Genomic DNA, 21,442 nt, shown 5'->3' with positions numbered 1-21,442 from the left:
ACTAAAATATGAAACTGCATCGCAATGCAAAGCAGGTGAGCAGATGAAACAAACCCGTCCGTGGTTTGACGGTTTAATTGATAAACTCTCCGACTGGTGCAAAAGCAGCTGTGACTCCAGCACAAGCTGGCTGTCCATCAAAGTCTCGTCTCCTCGTCCCGTGCCCTCCCCGCCCCCCCACCGGAGATGTGCCAGGCAGCACAAGCAGGGGGCACCTCTCAGACAAAGACCGAACTTCTGGCTCCACTTGTGAAACAAAGCTCAAACTCCTTTTCCCAGCTCTCACTCCCTCTCGCTCATTTACTGGGCGCCTCTTTTGGCTTTGTAACACACAAGTTGACTCGGAATTGGCCGCCTGTCTCGCGCACAAAGGCGAAGGGAGGTTCGCTGGCAGAGATCCAGAGCGGCCGGAGATCTTGATAGAAACACGAGGACGAGTGGAGAGACACCAGACGGAGTGTTTTTTACAACTCACTTTGGATCCACAGACAGTTTTTAACTTGACATTTTACTCCAATGCAAATCTTGCTTCTTCCTAATCAAGATTAACTTGTAAAAGTGAGGTGTGGTTTTACAAATAAAATTCAACACAAATAAATATTCTCTTATATTTATTTTAAAAAAGTGAATGTAAGTTTGCGTGAGCACTCTCAAGATTACGATTGTTTAGTGTGAGCGAGATGGCATGAAAATCAAGAAAATTGATTGTTTTCTTCACATCTCTCTCAGTGTAATCAAATCAAACAAAAAAGCAAAGTAAACTGTACAATGTGCTAATTTTTTACATCATCTGACATTATTTTTCAGTACAGGTACTTGTGGAAAACAGACTCTGATTCAACTTCTTTCTCAAGCGAATGTAAGCGAGTTCAGGCTCTGAAATGTCCTCAAGTAAAAAATCTTTCTCCTCAGAATCTGCTCCGTCATCTCCGGCAGTGTTGCTTTTAGTTCCAGTCTCCCTCTCTGTCTGTTTCCGTCTTGTAACGTAACGTGACAACTGATTTCACGGCGACGCATCAGTAATTGGAGGCCCTGCAGTTGTCAAAAAGGAAAAACAATCATTGTTCTTAAATTCCTCACGGTTCAGAGCTGCCCTCAGGTGAAACTCTCCTCTCCCAGTCGCGTGTAATCCCAGTGGAATTAACAATGAACAAGACGGTACAACGATGATTACCTCAGTCACAGTAACAAAAGGCTCAATCAGGGTTAAGTAGCAGTAATGTCTGCCTTTGTAACCCGGCATCACCTAAAAACAACATGCAGCATTCTGCTGTAGCCTGCAGGCACGGAGTCCTGTTACACCCTGTTTTCACTGCAGCGCGTCAGAAAACCCCCGAGGCTCCGTCAGGAAGGTGTTCAAAAATGTCAACTTTGACAAGAAAAGCCAGACACACTGCACTTTATATGCAAATGTCCTGTATTCACAGATAAAATCAGCTCAGTGGCATGTTGTGGATTCATTTCTCATCGTCTCATGTTCTGTAATGAATTCAGTAAAGATGATAAACTCAGTATCATCCCCTCACAAAATACTACATTTAGCTTTTTTTTTCCCTGTCTGTAAAACTACTATCAACAAAAATTTACTGCACTTTCTGTACAGATGTTTCACATTAAAAGCTGTCCAGTGGCTGAATGAGCATGATGAATCTCTTTCCTGGCAGGATTTTATTGTGAAAAATTATTAGGAAGTGTTTCATCGACAGTAGTAGTTTAACAGCGATCCAAAGAAAAACTGTAAAGTGGAATTAATCCAAAATGATGAAAGTAGTATTTCTCTAAAAGTGGAACAATCCCAAGTTGCATTGTGGGTAGAAAAAAGAAGTGGTCAGTTGATTTATCATTGCACTCCCGTAATAACAACATGGTGGAACTCATCATGAAGGGTTTAAAGACAAATTATCCAAATTGATTCAGCAGAAGCAGAGATATCTTAATTTTCATTCCAGGTGTTCTTCGGCCTGTTGCCTACATTACCCACAATACAACTCGGCTTAACATGCAGCTTCCTCTTTATGTTACTTTTCAAACAGTTTAGTGTGTGCAATTGGTGGAGTTGTCCTTTAAAAAAGGTACCCATTGCATGTTGGCAGCACATTGGTGCTTTAAAAAAGGCCGTCATCACGCCGTCCCAGTGGTCCTCTCGTGGATAGCGATAACGATCTGCTCTCGCTGAGCTTTGACCTTTAACCCCGGTGGTCTGCGCTCTCAGGTCATCCCGGGTTTACTCGGCCGTGCAGCCTGAGAATCCTAATGGCAACCAGGGATCAACCCAGGGGGATTAGCATCGCTCTGCGCTCTCCGTCTCTGACAACCGATGTGCTCTCAAGATACTCTCAAAGTCGTTTGGGTTTTTTTTTTTGTTTTGTTTTTGGTCTCTTTCCCTCCATCGAACATGCAAAACTGCAGAGAGAATTAGCCGGCTTCCTGTGTATGATTAAAGCTCTCCTCCTCCTACAATAATGTCTCCTACTCAGCGGTTGTAATGACAGCAATTAATGAAGATCGGCTGTGTTGTCTTAATGAGACTTCCCTCGAGCCATCAGACCATTTATGGCAGGAAATGGCGGATTCGTGCATTCTTTGTCTGACACATAAAAACACATTCATTGTTGTGTAAACCCCGCTTTGGTCTCGTCGGATAGAGAGAGCCATTAATGAACGTACAGCTCTCGGGGCAAAAGCCACAGACAGTGTGGAAGGTTTCAATTACTGCTGGATTACGGGAACTGTAAAACGGTACAGTTGCGTCTCATGCTGCGTTCAAGGCACTAGTCAGGAACTATAATTCAGCCTCGGACATTATTTTAGAACAAGCTCTAAGGAATGTCTCATCGTTCGCCGTGTTTCGTGCTTATTCTCTGACCTCGTCTCTTCTCTTTGCTCTTGCAGGCGCCCACCACCTCTTCCCCACGTTTCACACACCCATCCCCATCGACATGAGACACCACGAGGGCCGGTACCATTATGAGCCGCACCCGCTCCACGCCATGCATGGGTGAGTACCATCAGACATCACAAGTTACTCTGAAATAACAAAAAAAAAAAAAGATCTTCCCCCAACAAAACAGGGAGCCACAGCCGGGCCGGTCATTACCAAACCCTGTTGTGCAACCGAGCATTTTTTTCAAAATCCACAGAAACTCATATTGAATTCTAGCGGAAAACCCAAAGTTTCCAAAGATACGATGGCAAGTGACTCCCAAAACGGCATGACTGTTGCAGCGTACCAGCTACAAGCATGAGCCAGACCAGTTTGGTTTGGTTTAGGAAAACATTGTGGTTTAGACTGAAGTAAGTGTGTTACTTCTCTAACTAGTTCACAAACGTCACAACATAACTACGATTAAAAGTTTCCACTGGTCTCCTACTTCTGCTGACTTCCTCCTTTGCAGCCGTAACAGTAACGACAGCCACTTGAGGTCACCACCTAACAAAAAAAACACAAACATGGGTTGTAAAAAGCTGCTTTCATAGTCGACTTAAAGTCATTTTTCTGGACGGACCACTTGTAAACCCTCATAATGTGCCAGAACAGAGGGTCAATTGTTTTTTTAAATTCCCCTTGAAACGCTCAAAAAAAAACAATTGTTATCCATTCATATCCAAAAAAAACATGTCGAAAAGCAAAACCCCCCAATTATTACAGCATGAAAAATAAGGCCCAGTCTGACCCACAGGGATCGTTGTTTTTTTAATAATCTGGCTTGTTGCAGTTAAACATTGTGGGATCAAACCGCAACTCAAATACAGTTTGAGTTCAATTTGATCCACTTAGAATCTTTGATATTCTCTGCCAGGTCAGATTGGACCTGGAACACCACAGAGATAAGACCTTCACAATCAAATCAAATGATAATATTTGGTTTTGTTGCCTTTATTAAGCTGTTTTGAATCCCTGTTCCAATAAAGAAAATGACTCTATTTATGAGATATTTTGACTTGAAACAACTCTAAAAAGTTGTCTACAGTCCCACTTGAAGTTTGGAGATACTGTCTGTAAATGATGTATGAAAAGCAGAGGTGGCTCAGTGTGATCGGTGAAGGTCAGCTGTCACTCCTCATCGCTTCCTCTCTCTCTCTGAGAGTTCACTACGACTCCTTCCGATGCCGTCTCTCTCTGAGCCGGAGATGAAGAGAGACAAGCCACATCATCACAATACAACAGGCCGTTAACATTTCCTCTCCTATCTCGTCTCCTAACGCTGAAACGAGGAGCTCTGCCAAGAAACTCCGTCTCCAGTGAAACAACCTCGCTGAGAGAAAGACGGCGTCGTAAGAAGTTCGTAGATGCTTTAAAAATATGAACTCGCCGTATGTTTGTTAGGATAAATAGGTTGCCGGTCCAGTTCTGCGCTTTTTTTTTTCTTTTCAAACTTGTGTCCCAAGCTGACCTACAAAGAAACACTAATCTATTTTCTGACTTTATTAATGTGGCATTACCATAAAAGTCTGGCCTTTCCTCACACCGCCGGGCCTTTTCTCGCGCTTATCTAAAATATTCGAAATCCAGCAAAGGGAACCCGGGAGTAAGATCAATAGAGGTTTTGTGAGAACTGTGCTGTTACATTTAAATTCAGCAAGATCAGGTGATACACAGTGGAGGCAGAGCTATTCATCACCTGCAAAGCGAGGGAGAGGAGCGGAGGAGGAGGAGGGGAAGTGTGGCCGTGCACCCGGCTTGTTTTGATTAATGTGATGTGACTCTGACAGAGTGCTCCCACTAATTCATCAACACCTTGATATAGCTGTCTTCTCCGCAGCATGCGCCAAATTCACCTAATTACGCGAGCGTCGTCGCGGGGAAATGGAGCAGGGTGCCGGCGCGCGGCGCTTGGTGGCAGCACTTCGTCAGAGGCCGGTCGCCGCTTGTCTTGTTGTGCTTCCTGTCTGCAGGATGGCGTGATACGGAGCGCCTGTCATCGCTGTTTGCATGTAACATAATGAGGGCCGCAGGTCAGTCTGTCACAGCTGTCATAATGTAGATCCTGCAGTTCTCGCTGCTTTATTATCTGCCTCGCGCCCTGTGTGACAGTAAGAGAACAGACTGTGGTGTTCAGGAAACAAGCACAACCTTTTTAATATTTATATTTTATGGATCTCATCACTAAAGGCTGTTTGATTAAGCTGAAGTACAAAAAGTTTAGGATGTTAGTGTTTCTTTGCAGACTAGAAACAACAGCAGAGATATGTCTTACAGACGTCCATGGAAAAAAGTTGGGAAGTCGACCAAATGTCGATGTCTCGCCAACGTAATTTCTATTCAACGGCCCGACAAAGTTGGCGGCCTAAAATCTGAAACGTGACCACCAACAGGTCCGGGTTTGGTTCTGGTATGCTGGTAGTGGCTCAGCAGCCTCAAACCACCCCCAAAAAAATGAGCCTGCAGATCTCTGGTAAGCTCGACTTACACCACAGCATTTTTTCTTTTTCTTTTTCCTTTTTCAAACTTATGTGCAGCTCAAACAAAAAGCCACAGAAAGTCTTTGTACAACTCTGAAGATCTGTAAACAGGCTGTGATGTGAAGACAGAGTGCGGCGCTCCTCTGCAGGCTTCAGTAACCTTACACGATGTCATCTCTGCGACATACGGCCCCACGGCGCCTAAAGCCAAAAATGTTGATAGCTGATCCAAATGGTCAGACTCAGAGGCGGAGAAAGCAGATTGCTGTCACAGCCTCCTGCTGGCTGCATCACATTTTCTCAGTGATTTCTCGCTAAGTGTTGGTTGTACTTGGTGATGAACAAAAAGGAAATGTGTCCAGTGGCTGCATAACAGGAAAGCTGCAACTACCATCCTCCTTCATAGAGCTCAACAGTGACAATAGACTTTTTTAAAGGCAATAAAGTGAATTTCCTATTTTTCATTTTGCTTAAAATAAAGCTGATGTCATGCTGCGTTGTGGCTTCAAACAGGAGCATGTAGCATCTTCACCTCACAGCTCGTAGGTGAGTTTATCTTGGATTTCCACCTCCAGTTGCTCCCTGTTGGGCTCTTCACTAACAATAAAAGTCTGAATGGACAATTTAGTCATGAAATGAATCAAATGAATATGCATCACCAGGGTCACAGCGCGAGGACATCATGCATCACTGCGTACGCCATCTTTCAGCACATTTCTAAGTTAAAAGTAGAAACCTTCCGGCTGTGGTCTGCCTGCCTTTCACGGATTTAGCATTCCAGAGAGCAGAAACATGCCGTATTCGAACTGCAGCACATTAGGAAGAGCCTCTTGTGGGGGTGACAGTAGAACTTGGACTCTCAGACAGCACTTATGTGCTGCATATTGTGGAGTCGGGCATCGCCTGGACAAACCCACAAGCCAGGAAAGCCAGCCGGCGTGCCAGCATGTTTGACCGGGTAATTAGCATCCGAAATCCAGCCTTCCGTTCCCAGAACCTCAACGACAACGCAACGGATGAGAAAAACAGATCCCCCGCTCATTCCACAACCCGTATTTATGCTTTTTGGGAAGCAGTCGGGGGGCAAATTGCAGCGCTGAAAAGTTGAAATATGTCCAAGGTTTTTGTGTGGCAGAGCTGTGGCTTACACCGCCCCTGTACACAAACAGATGTGGTCCCTCTCAGCAGGCAATCAGCCTGTTCAAGGCCCGCAGCCCCACACAGCACGGAATGTGTTGATTAAATACAGTTTACAGATCAGCCATTTGGGTTGATGTTGTTTTTTTTCCCTTCATTGTTTTGGTTTGGTTAACATGGAAAGGAGAAGGGAGGGGAGATGAGAGAGGAGGTGGGAGGTAGAAACCAGGGGGGCATATTTTGACTCCGGTCCGACCCGCTGGCTGTCCGTGGTTTTGACAGACATGTTGTTATCTTGTGTTGTTGTCGGTTGGCTCCGGCCCCGGCGCATCGTCACGGCTGATGTTTGAATTTGGATGCTCCCCTGAGTTACGGCCAGGAATGCGCTGCAGAGAAGACAAGGGAGCCGTCAATCACAAGACTGCAAAGTTGCAAATCAATAGCCGGGAAGTTTCACGCTTTATCGCACGGTCTCAACGTAATTTTCCTGCGCTGAAAAAAAAAAAAGACTAAATGGTATGTGACAGCGAGGGAGCCAAATAATGGATAATTACCCTGTGTAAAATCCTGCCTCATTTAAGTAAATTATCCCATCGTCTGACTTAGTTCTACTGGGCCTCTCCTTTGTGCGCAGGCCTCGCTGCTCGGGGAGTACAGTATCAAGTTGTGTCCAAATCCTCAGCATCCTGATCAGGGCCCCAAAAACAACCAAGGCAGGATCTTAGCGCGTCCCCTGTGGGGCAGCGCGGTGATTTATCTTGATCGCCTTGGCTGCCCAGAAGTACAGAAGGGAGTGTGTCACATCATAATTCATCCCACCCTGAGCCAGTAGGGAAAATGCCAGAGAGGCAAATTCTGACTTGTTGGTCAGCCAGGAGGGCAGCGGAGGCAGGCGGACGGACAGAAAGGGAGCTTGAAGCTGGAGCGTGGCTCTAACGCCTCGCCTTGAAAAAACGGGTTACACGGGCAGCGACTCGCGGCAGCTGAAGATGGATCGTTCTCAAGAGTCGTCGCTTGCAGAAAGACCCATTCAAACTTTGAGAATTCATGCTATGGTAAAACTAGATTGTTGGACTTGAATCTCGGAGGCAGCTGATAGTTCGGGGACAGCACAGCTTCTGAGGCCAGTTGGCGACGGGGGAACGCAGCGCCGAGGTGGTTTTGATGTCAGGGTGTTTCTGAGTCAGCAAAAAAATGACAGCTAACTAGCTACGGGAGCTATATTTAGCAGCAGTTAGTAGCTACTTTAGCAGCAAAGCTACGGGTATCTGTCCATCAGGAAACACCGTAAATCACCTCGACACTTCAACTGTCGTTCCCTGAGCCCACGATCCAGAGGAGTTCACCGGGAGGCTGCTAGTTAGACGACGGGGTAAAACCACCTCTCCAGAGCTGAGGGGCAGAAAAACTGAGAGACATCAGAGGAAAAAAAATATAAAACACAAGACAAGGTTTTCTACACATAACATGATCCAGTTTCATTCAAATCGGAGAATAAAGTTATAAAGATTTGCTTTTGAATGACCCAGGAAACACCAAATGAAATATTGTGTCCCGGGAAAACAAAATTAAAAATACAGAGGAAACAACTGTTTTCTTGCCATTGTCAGGCATCTAAAGCAAGATGTATGTGAGCAGGACACTTAAACATTGATTTTGACTTCATGGGGAGATGTTTGAAATGAGCTAGAGTCCCTCAAACCTGTCTAAGGGCAAAGGGGAACAAGTCGTGATGAATTGTAGAAACCGGCACACTTCGGGACTGTTTTCTCCACAAAGGTAATTCCTGCTGTTGCACTTGTTCGTACACTATTACAGAAATCCTTGTGGGAAAGCTGGAGAGTAAAAACACAAACTCCATCCTTATTGCTCACCCCTGCACACATGTCCAGTCGCTGGAAAAAAAAAACTTGCCTGATTGAAGATTTGGGAGATGTCGTCCAATCATCCTCCATAAACCAAAAGACTTTGCCTGAACTCTTGCTGCGTTGGCTGGAATCCATTTCTCTGCATCTCGCTACTAATCATGGTGCAATCTTTCCCCCACCAGCAATCTAATGTACATGTTCTCTGGTATGCACTTACTCACAGAGTTACTCATATGCTCAACAAGCTGTGCCATGTCCAAATCACTTTTTCTCACAGCATAGTTTTAACAATGGAACAACAGAGGAGCATGTAATCACACAGTACAGAACACAGAGACAAACAGCAATTACCTCGTTGAAAGCATGTCATCTACTGACTCGTGACGGCTTCCCGTCCCTCCGTCTGCACAGATTTCTCCTCAAGAGTCTCACAAGGACAAACTTTCTGCCACTTTTATTTGGACGTATCAGGACATTCTGATGTGTGCTTTTACTGTTTCCTAGTTTCGACACACTGCAGTCGCCACCCGTAGTGTTCAGGTATGATGTAAGCTTTTTTTTTTTTTTTTTTTAAGTGGCTCTCCCAAGAGCTTCCCCCATTCAAGCCTCTGGAAAACACACTTCAAGTAACGTCTTGTCAGAAAGAGGGTGGATCGACAAGGCTTCAATAATGGTACCTGCCAAACAGGACTGTTATTTGCAGCCTCCTGACAGGCAGCAGCGGTAAATTTCGCCTTATTATCGCGGCCTCATACACTCTCCTGGTCGTTTTGAGTGATTTACAGCAGCTGCAGTGATGTGTGTCGACACGCCGATGTTTGCTGATGGATGTAGGATTTAAAGTGAGATGTTGCAGAATGGTTTTGGTTCGAGTGGTCGTGTTGATTTCAGTGGAAGTTAATTTATTTCAAACAAGCTGAAACGTGAAGTTCGGATTGTATTCACGTTCGTAGCACAGTGGTCTTATCAACAGCCTCATCGGACTAATTGGGAAGGTATTTTTTAATTTGTTTCAAAGTCTGTGGCTGGAGACGTTCCTATGGGCTTTTATTGTCAACAAATGCAGTGCTAACAGGCTCATAGCATAGAGCTTCATCACACTGTGTTTTACATTTTATGACATTTTCTATGAACACAAACACAAGACAGTGGAGTTTATTTTGACTAGATCTTACAAATACTGTCCTGCTGCCAACAATACTCCCCAGAGCACCAAATGTGTATAAATCCGCAGGTGAAAATAGTCCCAAAAAACACAAAATTACTTCTGTCTGGTGAGTAAATTTCAGCCAAAGAATAAATGTTAGCCAGATATGTTTCTGCAGAAGTGCAACGGTGCAGAGAATCTTAAAAGTATGGAGAGATATCTGGGTCTATTAATGGGACGTGTTGACAATATAAATATACAAATACACATTTTGAATTCCAGCCATACCTGTCAAAGATGCATGAATAATACCTGAACTCGACACACTTCTTAGGCAGGTGGAGTAGGGTGAAGCTTTAGGGGCTACATGGCCACATTTTGAAGTACTTACATGTTGTATTCCCCCTTTATGTGTCATACATGATGCTCCCAACATGTAACTAAAGTCCAGCAGTGAAGTTGTAGTTGGTGCCGCTCTGCTGCAGACTTGTTGGGTCGGAGCTGCTGGTGTTAGACTATAAAACACCACTAGAAGCTTTATGTGATGACTTGATGGCCTGAAGTTGTGAATGAATTGCCAGCACACAGGCTGTTTCTCTCTCCATCAGATAAACAGCAAATTAATTGTGATGATATCAGAACACACGGCCGTCGTTCGCACGAGTGAGGATGTATGAGCGTCTAGAAAAGACGAATGGGGGTTGAAATTGGAAGCCAAACATTTTTTTAAAAATGCATGACGATACAAAATGTTAGAGCCACACACTATTTTCACAAAACTTAAAATTCAATTCTGATCCATTATTGAATCACCGTCAGTTCAGGATAGAGGGAAAACAGGAACCATTACAGTCTCGATTGTGAGATAGCTCGAGGCTTCAGCGACACAGTGGGAGTCCCGGGGTGTGATTACTTCGAGGAGCTTTGAGTCTGATAAGAAACGGAGCCAACACGAGTGCCAGCTTACCCAGGTATCCCTCAGTGAAGCACTAATCTGACCAGGCACTGCCAAAAGCTCTCTGTATGCCGCTTCGAGGCGGACCGAGAGAAGCGTGTTTTTGTGTATGGAGCGTCTGTTTCTTCTCACTTCTCCCCTCCCGCCCAGAACAGAGGGCTCTTTATGGCTGTTTGCAGGGGGAAGAGTGGGCCTGACGGCAGAAAGTTGGCCCTCGGACAAGGCCAGCAGTCTGCAGGCGCTTACTGGAAATGGAGCGAGGGCCGACGCTCTGGGTTGGTTGGCTCGGCCCGAGCTGGGCAGGGCCAGGCCCGGAGCAGGTTGGCGTCCGCACAGAGACGGTGAATGAGAGTCTGAGCAGGGAAACTCTGGAGGGGGGCGGGGAAGGTTCTGCCAGGGATTCTTGCTCAGTTCGGTCTCAGGCCCACCTTTCATAGCCGGAGCCAGGAACTACAACCTGGACCGGTCACACTCATTTTATCATCCGAGTCAAACGATTTGACAACGCTGACTTGATTCCTTTCAGACGTAGAGCGGCGACGATTAAGAGGATTAATCTCCCACAATTTGGTTACTCAGTAAATCATTTCCCTCATTTAAAGCCAAGAATGTCGAAACATTTGCTGCTTTCCTTGATCATTTATGACAGTAAATAAAGAATCATGTGGTTGCAGACTGTCAGTCGGACATGAGAAGACATTTTTACACAATTTTTGGACATTTTTATTTACAGCGATTTAAATTTGAAAACAATTCAATGGAAATAATAATTTGTTGCAGCATCATTTAAGTATTGAAGCTTCTTCTTTACTGCTCCTCACAAACCTGACAGCAGTTATTTTATTTTAACCTGAGTATTAATTTTTGTATTTTGGTTTGTGATCAGCTCACGAAGAAATGCTAATATTGGCATTAATCGATTAATTGATTAATTGTTGTCACCTATTAAATAAACCTCTGAGTATTTTGATAAGCAATTACTCAGTTTGAGACATTTTTTAAGAAGGAAAATTCAAAATTCTTTCAATACAGCTTCTTAAATGTGAATATTTTGTGTTTTCTTTGATGATAAACTGAATATCTTTCGGTTGTGGACAAAACAAGACTTTGAGGCGTCATTTTGGGACATTTTTCAACATGTTCTAACACTTTACTGACCAAACAGCTATTAAAAATAATCCACAAATGGAAAATAATCGTTAGCTGCAGCCTTTTACTTTCAGATTATCTATTCCTCACGCCCTTTTCTCACACATGCACATACATGCTGTGTACCCAGCATGCAGTAAATGCTGCCAAGAGTCGAAACCACACATATAAACACTCGTGTGTTCGCAGCCACGGAGCTGCTAAAGTGTCAGATTTAAAGCATTTTGCTCTCAGACGCTCATAAAGACGAGTGATTCCGTTATTTTTATGACATTGTCGTGGCGTGTGCCCGAGTGTCGCTGTGGTCGTTTTTATTGTTATATTTTTTTTGTTGCTCTGGATTATGAGCCCGATTGAAGTGACACAAGACGTTTGCGCTACCAGAATCTGTAAAAACATCACAAAGATAAAATCTCTGCATTTATAATAAAGATGTTGAGCTGACGGTGACGTGACCTCGAACCTGAATTCCTCTCTGAAAGGAGGCTGAACACTTTACTCACTCGTTACTCACTCTCATTGTGAAAGATCCTCCCTCAGCCCCCGCTGACAGTGAGTCAGTCGTCTGGTCATTTCTGATAAAAGGAGGACACGTTTGCCTTTTAAAGGTCCCACTAATCTCTTATAAGCTCAACCCTCTCCTCTTCCTGGCTTTAGAGAGAGTGGCTGGTTGGTTTGAGCTGCTTCCATCAGAATGAAATACTTGTTATATGAGCACATTATCCAGTTTCATCAACACGATGACTGATGATGTCTCATTTCACCCTCAGTAGTTTGTTTTACATAATTATGAAACATCAGGTGTATCCAGTTAATTAAAGGGGAAACTTTACATATTTACATGTTGGGGTGTGAATGATTCATACTTACTGAAAGTTTAGGTAATCTTTTGGGGCGACCGTCAAAGTTATGTCTGCTGAAAGTGCCTGTTTTTGCCACCGACAGGCTGAAGTTGTTGTTCTAAGTGTCGGAAATGATTCCTATGAAGTGCCATCAGAGGAATCTAGTGAGAGTTCACAAAAGTCAAGGAAGTGTGAGTCAGAGCTGGAAAAAGGAGTTTGAAGCTTATCAGTGAAACCGCAAGCAGGACTTTATTTCACAGCTTTAAAAGCAAAACTGTTTCTTGTGCAGAAAAGATCAAAGAATTTTTTTTATAATGTTGTCAGACTTTCAGTGGACGTAACTTTGACTAAGTTTTATTAATTTACACTCCAAAACATGTAAACAATAGATCCCAGGTTTAAGAAATTCCCCTTTAATAATTCCATCAATATCAAACAGTTCCTCTTACAAACGTGTCTGAGCCTCTCCTGTCTTATAAAAGTGTCATCTTCTGGGCATGGTTTTCTCCCTCCTCACTTCACAGTTTCAACTCATGTCATTCAGCCCTTTCTTCCCTTCTTACTCATCGTTCCTCGTGCTTCGGTGTCGTGTGAGGGCTGAGTTTCCTCCAGGTGTTCCTGCCACACACCGAGGGGAGCGACAGGCTGCTCATCAGCGCCGCAGCACACGAGGTCGACATAAGTACTAGTGCCCCTTCAAAAGGGTTTGCGCCACCGCCAGCGGCCAGCAGACGTTTTTATCTCGAGTTCAGCCCCTTCGGGGTTATTTTGAGAGTTACAACACCCACTCGTCTGTGTTTCTGCAAGAAGAGCCGCCTGTTACCTGCCAGAGATGACAAATTTTCCTGTAAAGCCTGATGTGACCGGCAGGCTGTCAGAGAGCCCTCAGACGAGACGACTTCTTCTCCTGCCAAAGTTGGCTGAAGGCAGCTACTTAAAAGTTGTGATCATCCGGTTGCGCTCTCTTATCACACACACACACCTTTTAATACCTGGTGGGAGACAGACCCTGTAGGTTTGCCCACCCAAACAGAAAAAAAATAATAATAATACTCCTCCTGGTAGCCTCGCAGAGGAAAAGCCCTCGGTCTCGACATGTCTGTAGCTCCGGGGCTTAATAGAAGAAGGCGAACAAAAGGGGATTATTATGTATTAGCTGTGGGACAGGGGAGGGGAAAGGGTGTAAGTGGATTGAGACGGCAGACACTTTTGTGGAATAACAGAAGTTAAGGCTTGTCTATGAACATACCAGTGCAGATCACTCATGATGATAAGAGAGCACAATGCAAGTAATCAAATTAACAGGCTGTCTCCACTCCCTCTATCACCATCTCTGGTTTTTTTTTTGTCTATGATGATGTTCATCTTCCTCCCTTCACTTCATTTTCCATCTTTTTACTGAATTGAACTGATCTGTTTTTTCTTCCTCTCGGCAGACCTCCAGGACTGACGGGCAGTCCAGTCATCTCAGATATTTCCCTCATCCGTCTATCACCCCACGCGCCGCCCGGGTCGGGTGAATCACCGTTCAGCCCTCCACATCCCTACGTCAGCCCCCACATGGAGCACTATCTGCGCTCGGTGCACAGCAGCCCCACGCTCTCCATGATCTCAGCGGCCCGAGGACTGAGCCCTGCTGAGGGTAAGATCCAAGTGCTGCATGTGTGACTACCACTGGCCCCTGCTAACCCTCCGCTAACTTTAACTTAAAAAAGGTTTTTCTGGAGTCTATTTGAGGATTTTAAAGTTCATCTAAAGTTCAGATAATCATGCATGTTCCCACTTGAGTAACAAAGAGTTATGTGGCAGTTTTTAAACCGAGCTTGAGACTGTTTCACTTCACTGCCTCCATGTTTTTATGCTTTTTATGTATCTCTTTTTTTTTCATAACGCTGGTTTGCAGCCATCCTAGTGAGTCATTTTGGAGAGTAATTGTCTTGTTCAAAATCTGACGGTCTGGTAACAAACTTATCAGACTCTACACTTTCCTCGATCGTGGCTACTGAAGTGTTTTCTCCTCATGCTAATATCAGTCACACAGGTTGTATTCCTGTCCTTTATCACCCACATACAGAGGAGTATATTCATCTTTTGTCTGACAAACACTGTCATAAAACATGAGACACTTCTCACTCACTTGTAACTTCAGATGCCCCGACACACACGTGTTCATCCATAAACACTCTCAGTGAAGTCAGGTCACCGTCTCACATTCGCAGGATGGAAACTCTCAGTCCTCCGATGATGTATGAATGCAGCGTACACAATCTGAGGAATTAACTGAAAGTGATGTGGAAAGTCTGTCGCTGCAGCTGCTCCGACCAGTTAACATTAAGGAGGTGAGATTAGAGTTGAGTGGGTTTAGAATTTATGTGTCCTGTTCACTATAAACCGACTCCGTCTGCTCGGCTGCAGACGCAGTTTACACAGTCGCTAATTTAACCAACGGTGATAATTAGTCTCGCACCTTATACATTCCCCTACATACGGCACTGAAGCACGTCGGAGGTGTTTTTTGCGAGTGTGTGCATGCAGACGTATATCAAACGTATGCTTTGCTTTCTTGCTGGTGTATTGTATGTTCGGGGCAGGAGCAAGCGTGGAAATCAGCGCAGACACAAACAAAACCAATGAGCTATTGAGTCCACACGACAACAGACCCGTCCTCCCTGTTCAAGCAACAAAGTTGGAGGAGTACGGAGCCACAGCGCTGCACCCGGCAATGATAAATCACCAAGCTTGTGCTGCCGGCACCACCACCACCACCACAACTCGACCACCTCCACCTTTCAAGAGAAGCAATGCAGAAGAGATGCTGTCACTGATAAAGTGGCAGGGAAGTATGGCACCAAATGGAGGACAGCCTGCAGCTCTGCAGAACATAAATAAAGTCTGTGGGAGCAGAGCGCTCAGCGAAGCGTATGTAAACCTCTGATAGGGATACCTGAGTGCCAGGCATGTGTTGAAGGTTGTTTGTGAAACCTCAACCGCTCAAGGAATACTAAATAAATTACCACGATCCCCGAGAGCGACGCCCAGTTGATTTTGATTTAATTCAACCAGAGTTCACCGCCTGGCAGGTACAGTGATGTTCACAGCTTCACCTGCAGTACTCGAATACTATACTTAAATGTAGCCGCTTTAACTTTACATGTTGTGTTTAGTGCTAAGAAGCACAAAGATGGTTAACGTGGTAAAATCAGCATTAGTTAGCATTGTCAGTGATGTTAGCATCAGGCTCAAACCATCTCTGCACCTCACAGAGTCACGAGCATGAGAAGCTGTGTCTGAAATCACCCCTGCTTAACAAATAGTGACCTCAAAAGTGAGTGGAAAGCGTCCGTAACATGGACCGTTTCACTGCAGTCCATTAAAGCTGGAAAATCATCGCTGCTTCTCCCCGGCCTAACCTTTTGTGTGTGGTTTTTATCGGGACCGGTGGAAGTGTAGTGTCCCATCGCTCTGTGTTCATAAGTGAGGTCACACATGCACTAACACACCGACACAAAACGCAGCTCTGGCGGAGGAGGTAACGTGATCTGGCAGCCATGGAGAAACCAAAGGAATATGGCCGGGTCGCTGCTGCTGGAGCCCAAACACGCTGCCTGTGGACTGTTACTGCAGCCATGGCCTAATAGGTTCTGATGGATCCAGATTTTTTGTTTAGTGTGTGTGTGCAGAAGGTGGGGAGGGGGAGCAAAACCACGGCCTCCCCTCGATATCCCACTTGGCCCCCGCCCAGTCATCCCAACCCCCACTGTTTCCACCAGCATGCATATTAATCCACCCCTGTCCCCTCCGCTCACCCTCACCCACACCGGGTGAGGAAAAGGGAGCAGAAATTGCAGGAAATGGAGGAAAAAAGGGGGACACGGGCTCAGTCCAATCCATCTCTCACTCTTATAGTTTCTGACACTTTTAAAATGTGGCTTTACTGGGTGCAGGTGTTAACACATTTTACGTCAATATTACCCTTTGCACACGCGGCGTTTAGGGCTTCCTCAGCATTATGAGCGTGTGTGTGTGTGTGTTTGCACCTGCACACTGTGTTGGACTTCAGCCTGTCAGACTTAACACATACACACACACACACACACACACAGAGGAGTGCAGGAATGTGGTATTCCTTCTCTCTGTACCCCCTCCTCCTCCTCCTCCTCCTCCTCCTCCTCCCATCGCTCCCTCTGCTTCCTTTTACTCCCTAGAGATATTTTCCCATAACCCAGCGAGCCTCAAAGACATCAGACATCTTTTATCAAAAGCCTCTCGCCCCGGGGCATGCACGCAAGCACAAATCTTCAAATCTGTGAAGCAGGGCACTCTTCTCCTTTGTTGAGTCCTTCTCACAACCTTTTCTGTTCTTGGATTTGTTTTTGGGGTTTTTTTTGTCGTTCTGTCTCTGGATGTTTCGCATGTTTCGTGGCCGGAAAGTGAAATCAAAAACGTGTCGAGCGTCACTTCATGGGTCGTGACCGCTGATGGTGTAAAATAAAGTAAACGTAGAAGTGGCTTCAAACTGCAGTCTGTCTAGTGGCCAGCAGGGGGGCGAAAAAGCTGGTTGCTTCTAGCTGGATTTATTACCTCCTGGTTCAGTTTATGGTTTCAATCACCAGACCTAAACAGAATTAACTCCTCCTCCTGCTCCCGTTGTTCTGCAGTGACCCACGAGCACCTGAAGGACCGCGCCCTGTTCAGCCTCCCCCCTCCACCTCCAGGGGCCAACCCCACCGAGTACTACCACCTGATGGCCAGCGCCAGCCAGCGGAGCCCCTACGGTGACCTGCTGATGCAGAGCAGCGCGGCGGCGGCGGCTGCAGCAGCGGCGGCGGCAGCGGCCCATCTACCAGATTACATCAGTCCCGTGGACGGTGAGGATGAGACTTATCTTGAATTGTATTTTTGTACGTCAAAAGACAAATCAGGAATGTTTTCTCGAACACAATCTGTCCGTGTGATGATTCATTAACACTGAAACACGCGCGTGTCTTTCATCCCTGGCAGCCAAACTTTACAGCCATCTCGCCCTTTTGTTCTCGGCACCGGGCGTGTTGATACCATCCTCTTATTCTTCCTCTTTCATGGAAGAGTTCCCCACATCAAAGCTCCTGCAGCTTACACGTAGCATGGGGGCCACGGCTGGTTGAGTGTTGAGGGTGCATTAACGCTAAAAGCCCCAAGGCCAGGAGCTCATAAAAACATGTGTCACCTCGGAGTCTCTCATTCTGACGGCGTCTCAGGTGTGTTGCTGCAGTTATTAAGAGTAACGTCCTACAAAATAGATCCAGGGTGACCATAAAAGGGCAGCGTGGAGAGAATTGGCCACGTTACCGTGAGATTTTTTTGCGTGTATGCTCTGTTCAACATGTTCTTACTCCCAAAGGGTCGAACGCAGCAGCTTGGTCAGTGGCCTTAAGCTTCAAACTATGAGACAGCCCCTCCAGAGAGCTCTGCAGGAAAGACTTCAGACTTTCAAAATAAAGCCTGCCGACTGTTTATATATCGGGACATGTAATGACTTCTGGACGGTTACGTAGCGGCTTGGTTGGGTTTAGTGCGGAAGCCCTAAACACTGATGAGTCAAACATACTGTTTCCTCCTTTCTCTCTTTCTGTGATAACAAGTTATTTATTTCATCATCACAGAATAACAAATGTTGCCCCGAGATGACGAGATAATGTTCTCGAGAGATCCCAAGAAAACAAACTGTGTTTATGTCATCACAAGAAAACAAAGAGTAAACAAGTAATGATGAGAAAATGACCGTGACGTACACACTCGTCTGTGACATCACCACATTAACTTGTTTATAAATGGGCAAAAATGAATAATCAATACGACTTAATTAAACATTCATCAACAAGGACTGAGAGGGAACAACATTTTGTTTTTCTTGTGATAACAGATTCATTTATCTCGATTTCTCGGGTAACAAAGCTTGTTAGTTTTTTAGATCTCAAGAAAACGTTATTATCTCGTGATGATGACAAATAAGTTGTTATTTCAAGAAAACAACTAATATGACCTGGTTAGGTTTAGGAAAAGATCATACTCACGGTTAAAATAACGTTCGGTCCTGCTACTTACGTAGAGTAAGTACCTCACGTAATTTTGTATGTTGGCTTACTTACATAACACAACTTAACAGATCACTCCTGACTAGAAAGCAGCTGATACTTGATTTCTTGGGTCAATGTTAGGGAGTAAAAAAATAATCGACCAGTGATCCCCTCTTCTCTCAGATCTTTGTACTGCTTTCGCTTCGAGAAGAAGTGACGCTGGAGGAGAAACTTGAGTGTCAGACTGACCAGTGGGAGCGAGAGCGGGCTTCTCTCTCTGGTCCAGGCAGGGATTAACCTTGTGGGCTGCACACGGTGTCCACTTGATGGTTAGGGATGAGGCCGCTTTACACCGACACACACACACACACACACACACACACACACGCTCAAATACACACAGCAGCACACACACACAAAAAAAAATTTAACAGCCGGGTAAATAGGCAGGCAAATGCTCACAAACTGGTACACGTGTTTGCACACAAACTCACAGAGACCGGCCTGTTCTCTCATGCCAGTTAGAGCCTCGGCCCTCTATCAAGATGACGGTCAGGCACCAGAACAGACGTTTGATTTCAGCAGCGAAACGCATCCAAGAAACCTTCAGCCCTTATGAATGGGGAATAGAAAGCGCACAGAGTGGAAAACTGTCCGTGAAAGTCGGGCTTTTCGATGCCCGATAATCAAACACTCCCCTTGGCTGCGCTCTAGCTCCCCTCGCTCTTTTCTTTCATCCCGTCCAACCACCCACCCTGAAAAAAAAAAAAAAAAAAAAGAAGAAACCCTGCCCTGCTGCTTTCACCGCCGCGGTGTCGCATCACTGCGTGACACTAATGCAGGCGTCCTCACGCACAGGTAGAGGAAAACACAACGGGGAGGGGGTAAAAAAAAAAAAAAAAACTGCATCAAGATACGGGATCGCCTGGCAATTAATCTTTTAAATTACCTCAATCGCTTAGTTAAACACGGCGGTGCTGAAAGGGAAGGGTGAGGAAGGTTAGGGGGCCTCGCAGAAACCTCCCCCACCTCCAACCACCTCAGTGACCGCCGCTGTGCAGCCTTGCCCACACTTGTTTGACGAGGACTGTTTGCTCAAATAGCCACGATCCCCCCCCGACTCCCCCGACTCCCCCGCCGCCCTGCTTCAACGCAGCGTCCACACTTGCTGCCACCATCCCAGCGGCTTTTATTTAGTGTTCTGCGATGCTGGGAGTGATGTGGTCAGGTCTGGGCCACTCTGCCAGTCTGGAGGCTCTTCCACTGCGGCCTCCAGACACAGGGCCCATATTGACCGAGGCGGCCAGCTAATGGTCATCGCGGGCAGCCATCGGCCCGAATCAAAGGCTTCATTTACTGCCAGCGTGTGGGAGGAGGGGCGGCAGAGGTGGCAAATATGTGCTTCATCCCTTGCCGTTAGTTTTGGAAAGCGGCGCAGATAAAATCCATATTAAAAATCAATTTATGCACTAATATTCAGTGGACCCACCGCAAAAAACTGGGAGCCCTCAGTGAACCCATAGTATGGCTTCTCACCCTCCTCCCCCGGTTATTCCCCTCTGGATAAGTGAATTCCAAGGCTGCTGTGAGGACGTGTGCTGCTGGAAAAGTTGTGGACACGAGCGTCAGTGAAGGTTTTTTGACAGGTTTTGCAGGTCTTAGCCTTCCACTCATGAATTTTAGGAATTACTGAAAGGCAAGTCACTTAAAAAGCAGGAAATTCTCTCCCAAATACGAGGAAGACAACGTCTTTCTGTAAAAGATCCCCTGGGTCTTCTTCTGGGCCTTCCCCCCGACATGACAGCATGATGGACAGGACTGTTAGGTAAACAGGCTGAAACGCTCAGCTGCTCCTGTAAGTCGGCGTCAGTGTCTCTGGTGTGTTTCACACATTAATCACCGTCCTTATCTGACAGGAGTGACAGGCAGACTGAGAGGAACCGACCGGGCTGAAACAACAAAACTACATTTTGCTCCAAAGACGCACTGTTAAACAAATATCAGTTTCAACAAGTCATTAAATCAATTGTCTCGTTGCTTTTTAAAGACCGTGCGGTGGTTTCGGGTCGTTCCAGTCGGTTCGACTCCTGCACGAGGCTTGTTTTGAATTATATAAGTGATGAATCAGACAACGCTACGTTTTGTTTTCTAGAGATTTTTTGCTGTGTACAATTTGTCATAAACTCTTGCAGAGTGGTTCAGCCAAGAGAAGCCAAACTCAACAACTTGTACCACCAATTACAATTAACTTAAACTGGCAATAGAAGAGTTTATTCTTCCTTTAATGCACCATTATGAAGTAAATATTGATTGTGACTTGAAATTATTCTGTCTGCCTACACGTTTCAGTTGTAGACTAACAGAATGAATAATGTGACTTTTTTGGTAATTTCTGGGGAAAATGGTGACCGTCATTCAGTCTCTGTTCATCAAGAAATAAGCAGTAGATGCCAAGTGACATCGTAATAACTGCAAGAAAATCCGTGATGGAAAGTAGCGCCTCTTTTTAACGTCATCGACACACGATACGTAGGTGAGCTGCGTCCTCCTCCGTTGTCATAAGTCTGTGACATAAGTAACAAAGACACATTAATGTGAAGGTGTTAAGGTGGACTTGGCATTAACACCGGCACACTGAGGATAAATAAAGTCACATTATGGTGCTTCACATTGGGAGGCATTCAGAGGACTGTTTGTATATGAGCGAGCAGGTATGTGAGGGGCTGGGTGGGCATGCGGGGAAAACACCGAAGCTCCCACGACAAAAGCAGCGGCCAAAGTAAATGTCTGCCATCGAGGAGAAAAAGATTTTAGTGTTGATGCAGCGGAGGGAGCGAGCGAGATAGATCTGTGCACTGATGTGGTGGCGAGGAACCGAGGGGAGG

General features: G+C 45.5%; 1 protein-coding gene across 2 annotated transcripts in view; it reads left to right on the top strand.

The window, feature by feature from the left end:
• Positions 1-21,442, top strand: part of gli2a (GLI family zinc finger 2a) — an 81,609-nt gene that overhangs the window by 41,829 nt on the left and 18,338 nt on the right. For both annotated transcript variants that reach the window (XM_037110650.1, XM_037110648.1), the window contains exons 3-5: positions 2,893-2,998; positions 13,938-14,143; positions 17,160-17,369. In XM_037110650.1, the coding sequence (XP_036966545.1) occupies positions 2,893-2,998; positions 13,938-14,143; positions 17,160-17,369 (522 nt within the window). The remainder of the gene's footprint in view (positions 1-2,892; positions 2,999-13,937; positions 14,144-17,159; positions 17,370-21,442) is intronic.

Source organism: Acanthopagrus latus, chromosome 9 (genome assembly GCF_904848185.1).
Source record: "Acanthopagrus latus isolate v.2019 chromosome 9, fAcaLat1.1, whole genome shotgun sequence".
Lineage (NCBI taxonomy): Eukaryota > Metazoa > Chordata > Actinopteri > Spariformes > Sparidae > Acanthopagrus > Acanthopagrus latus.
This window is presented reverse-complemented; position numbering and strand designations above follow the sequence as displayed.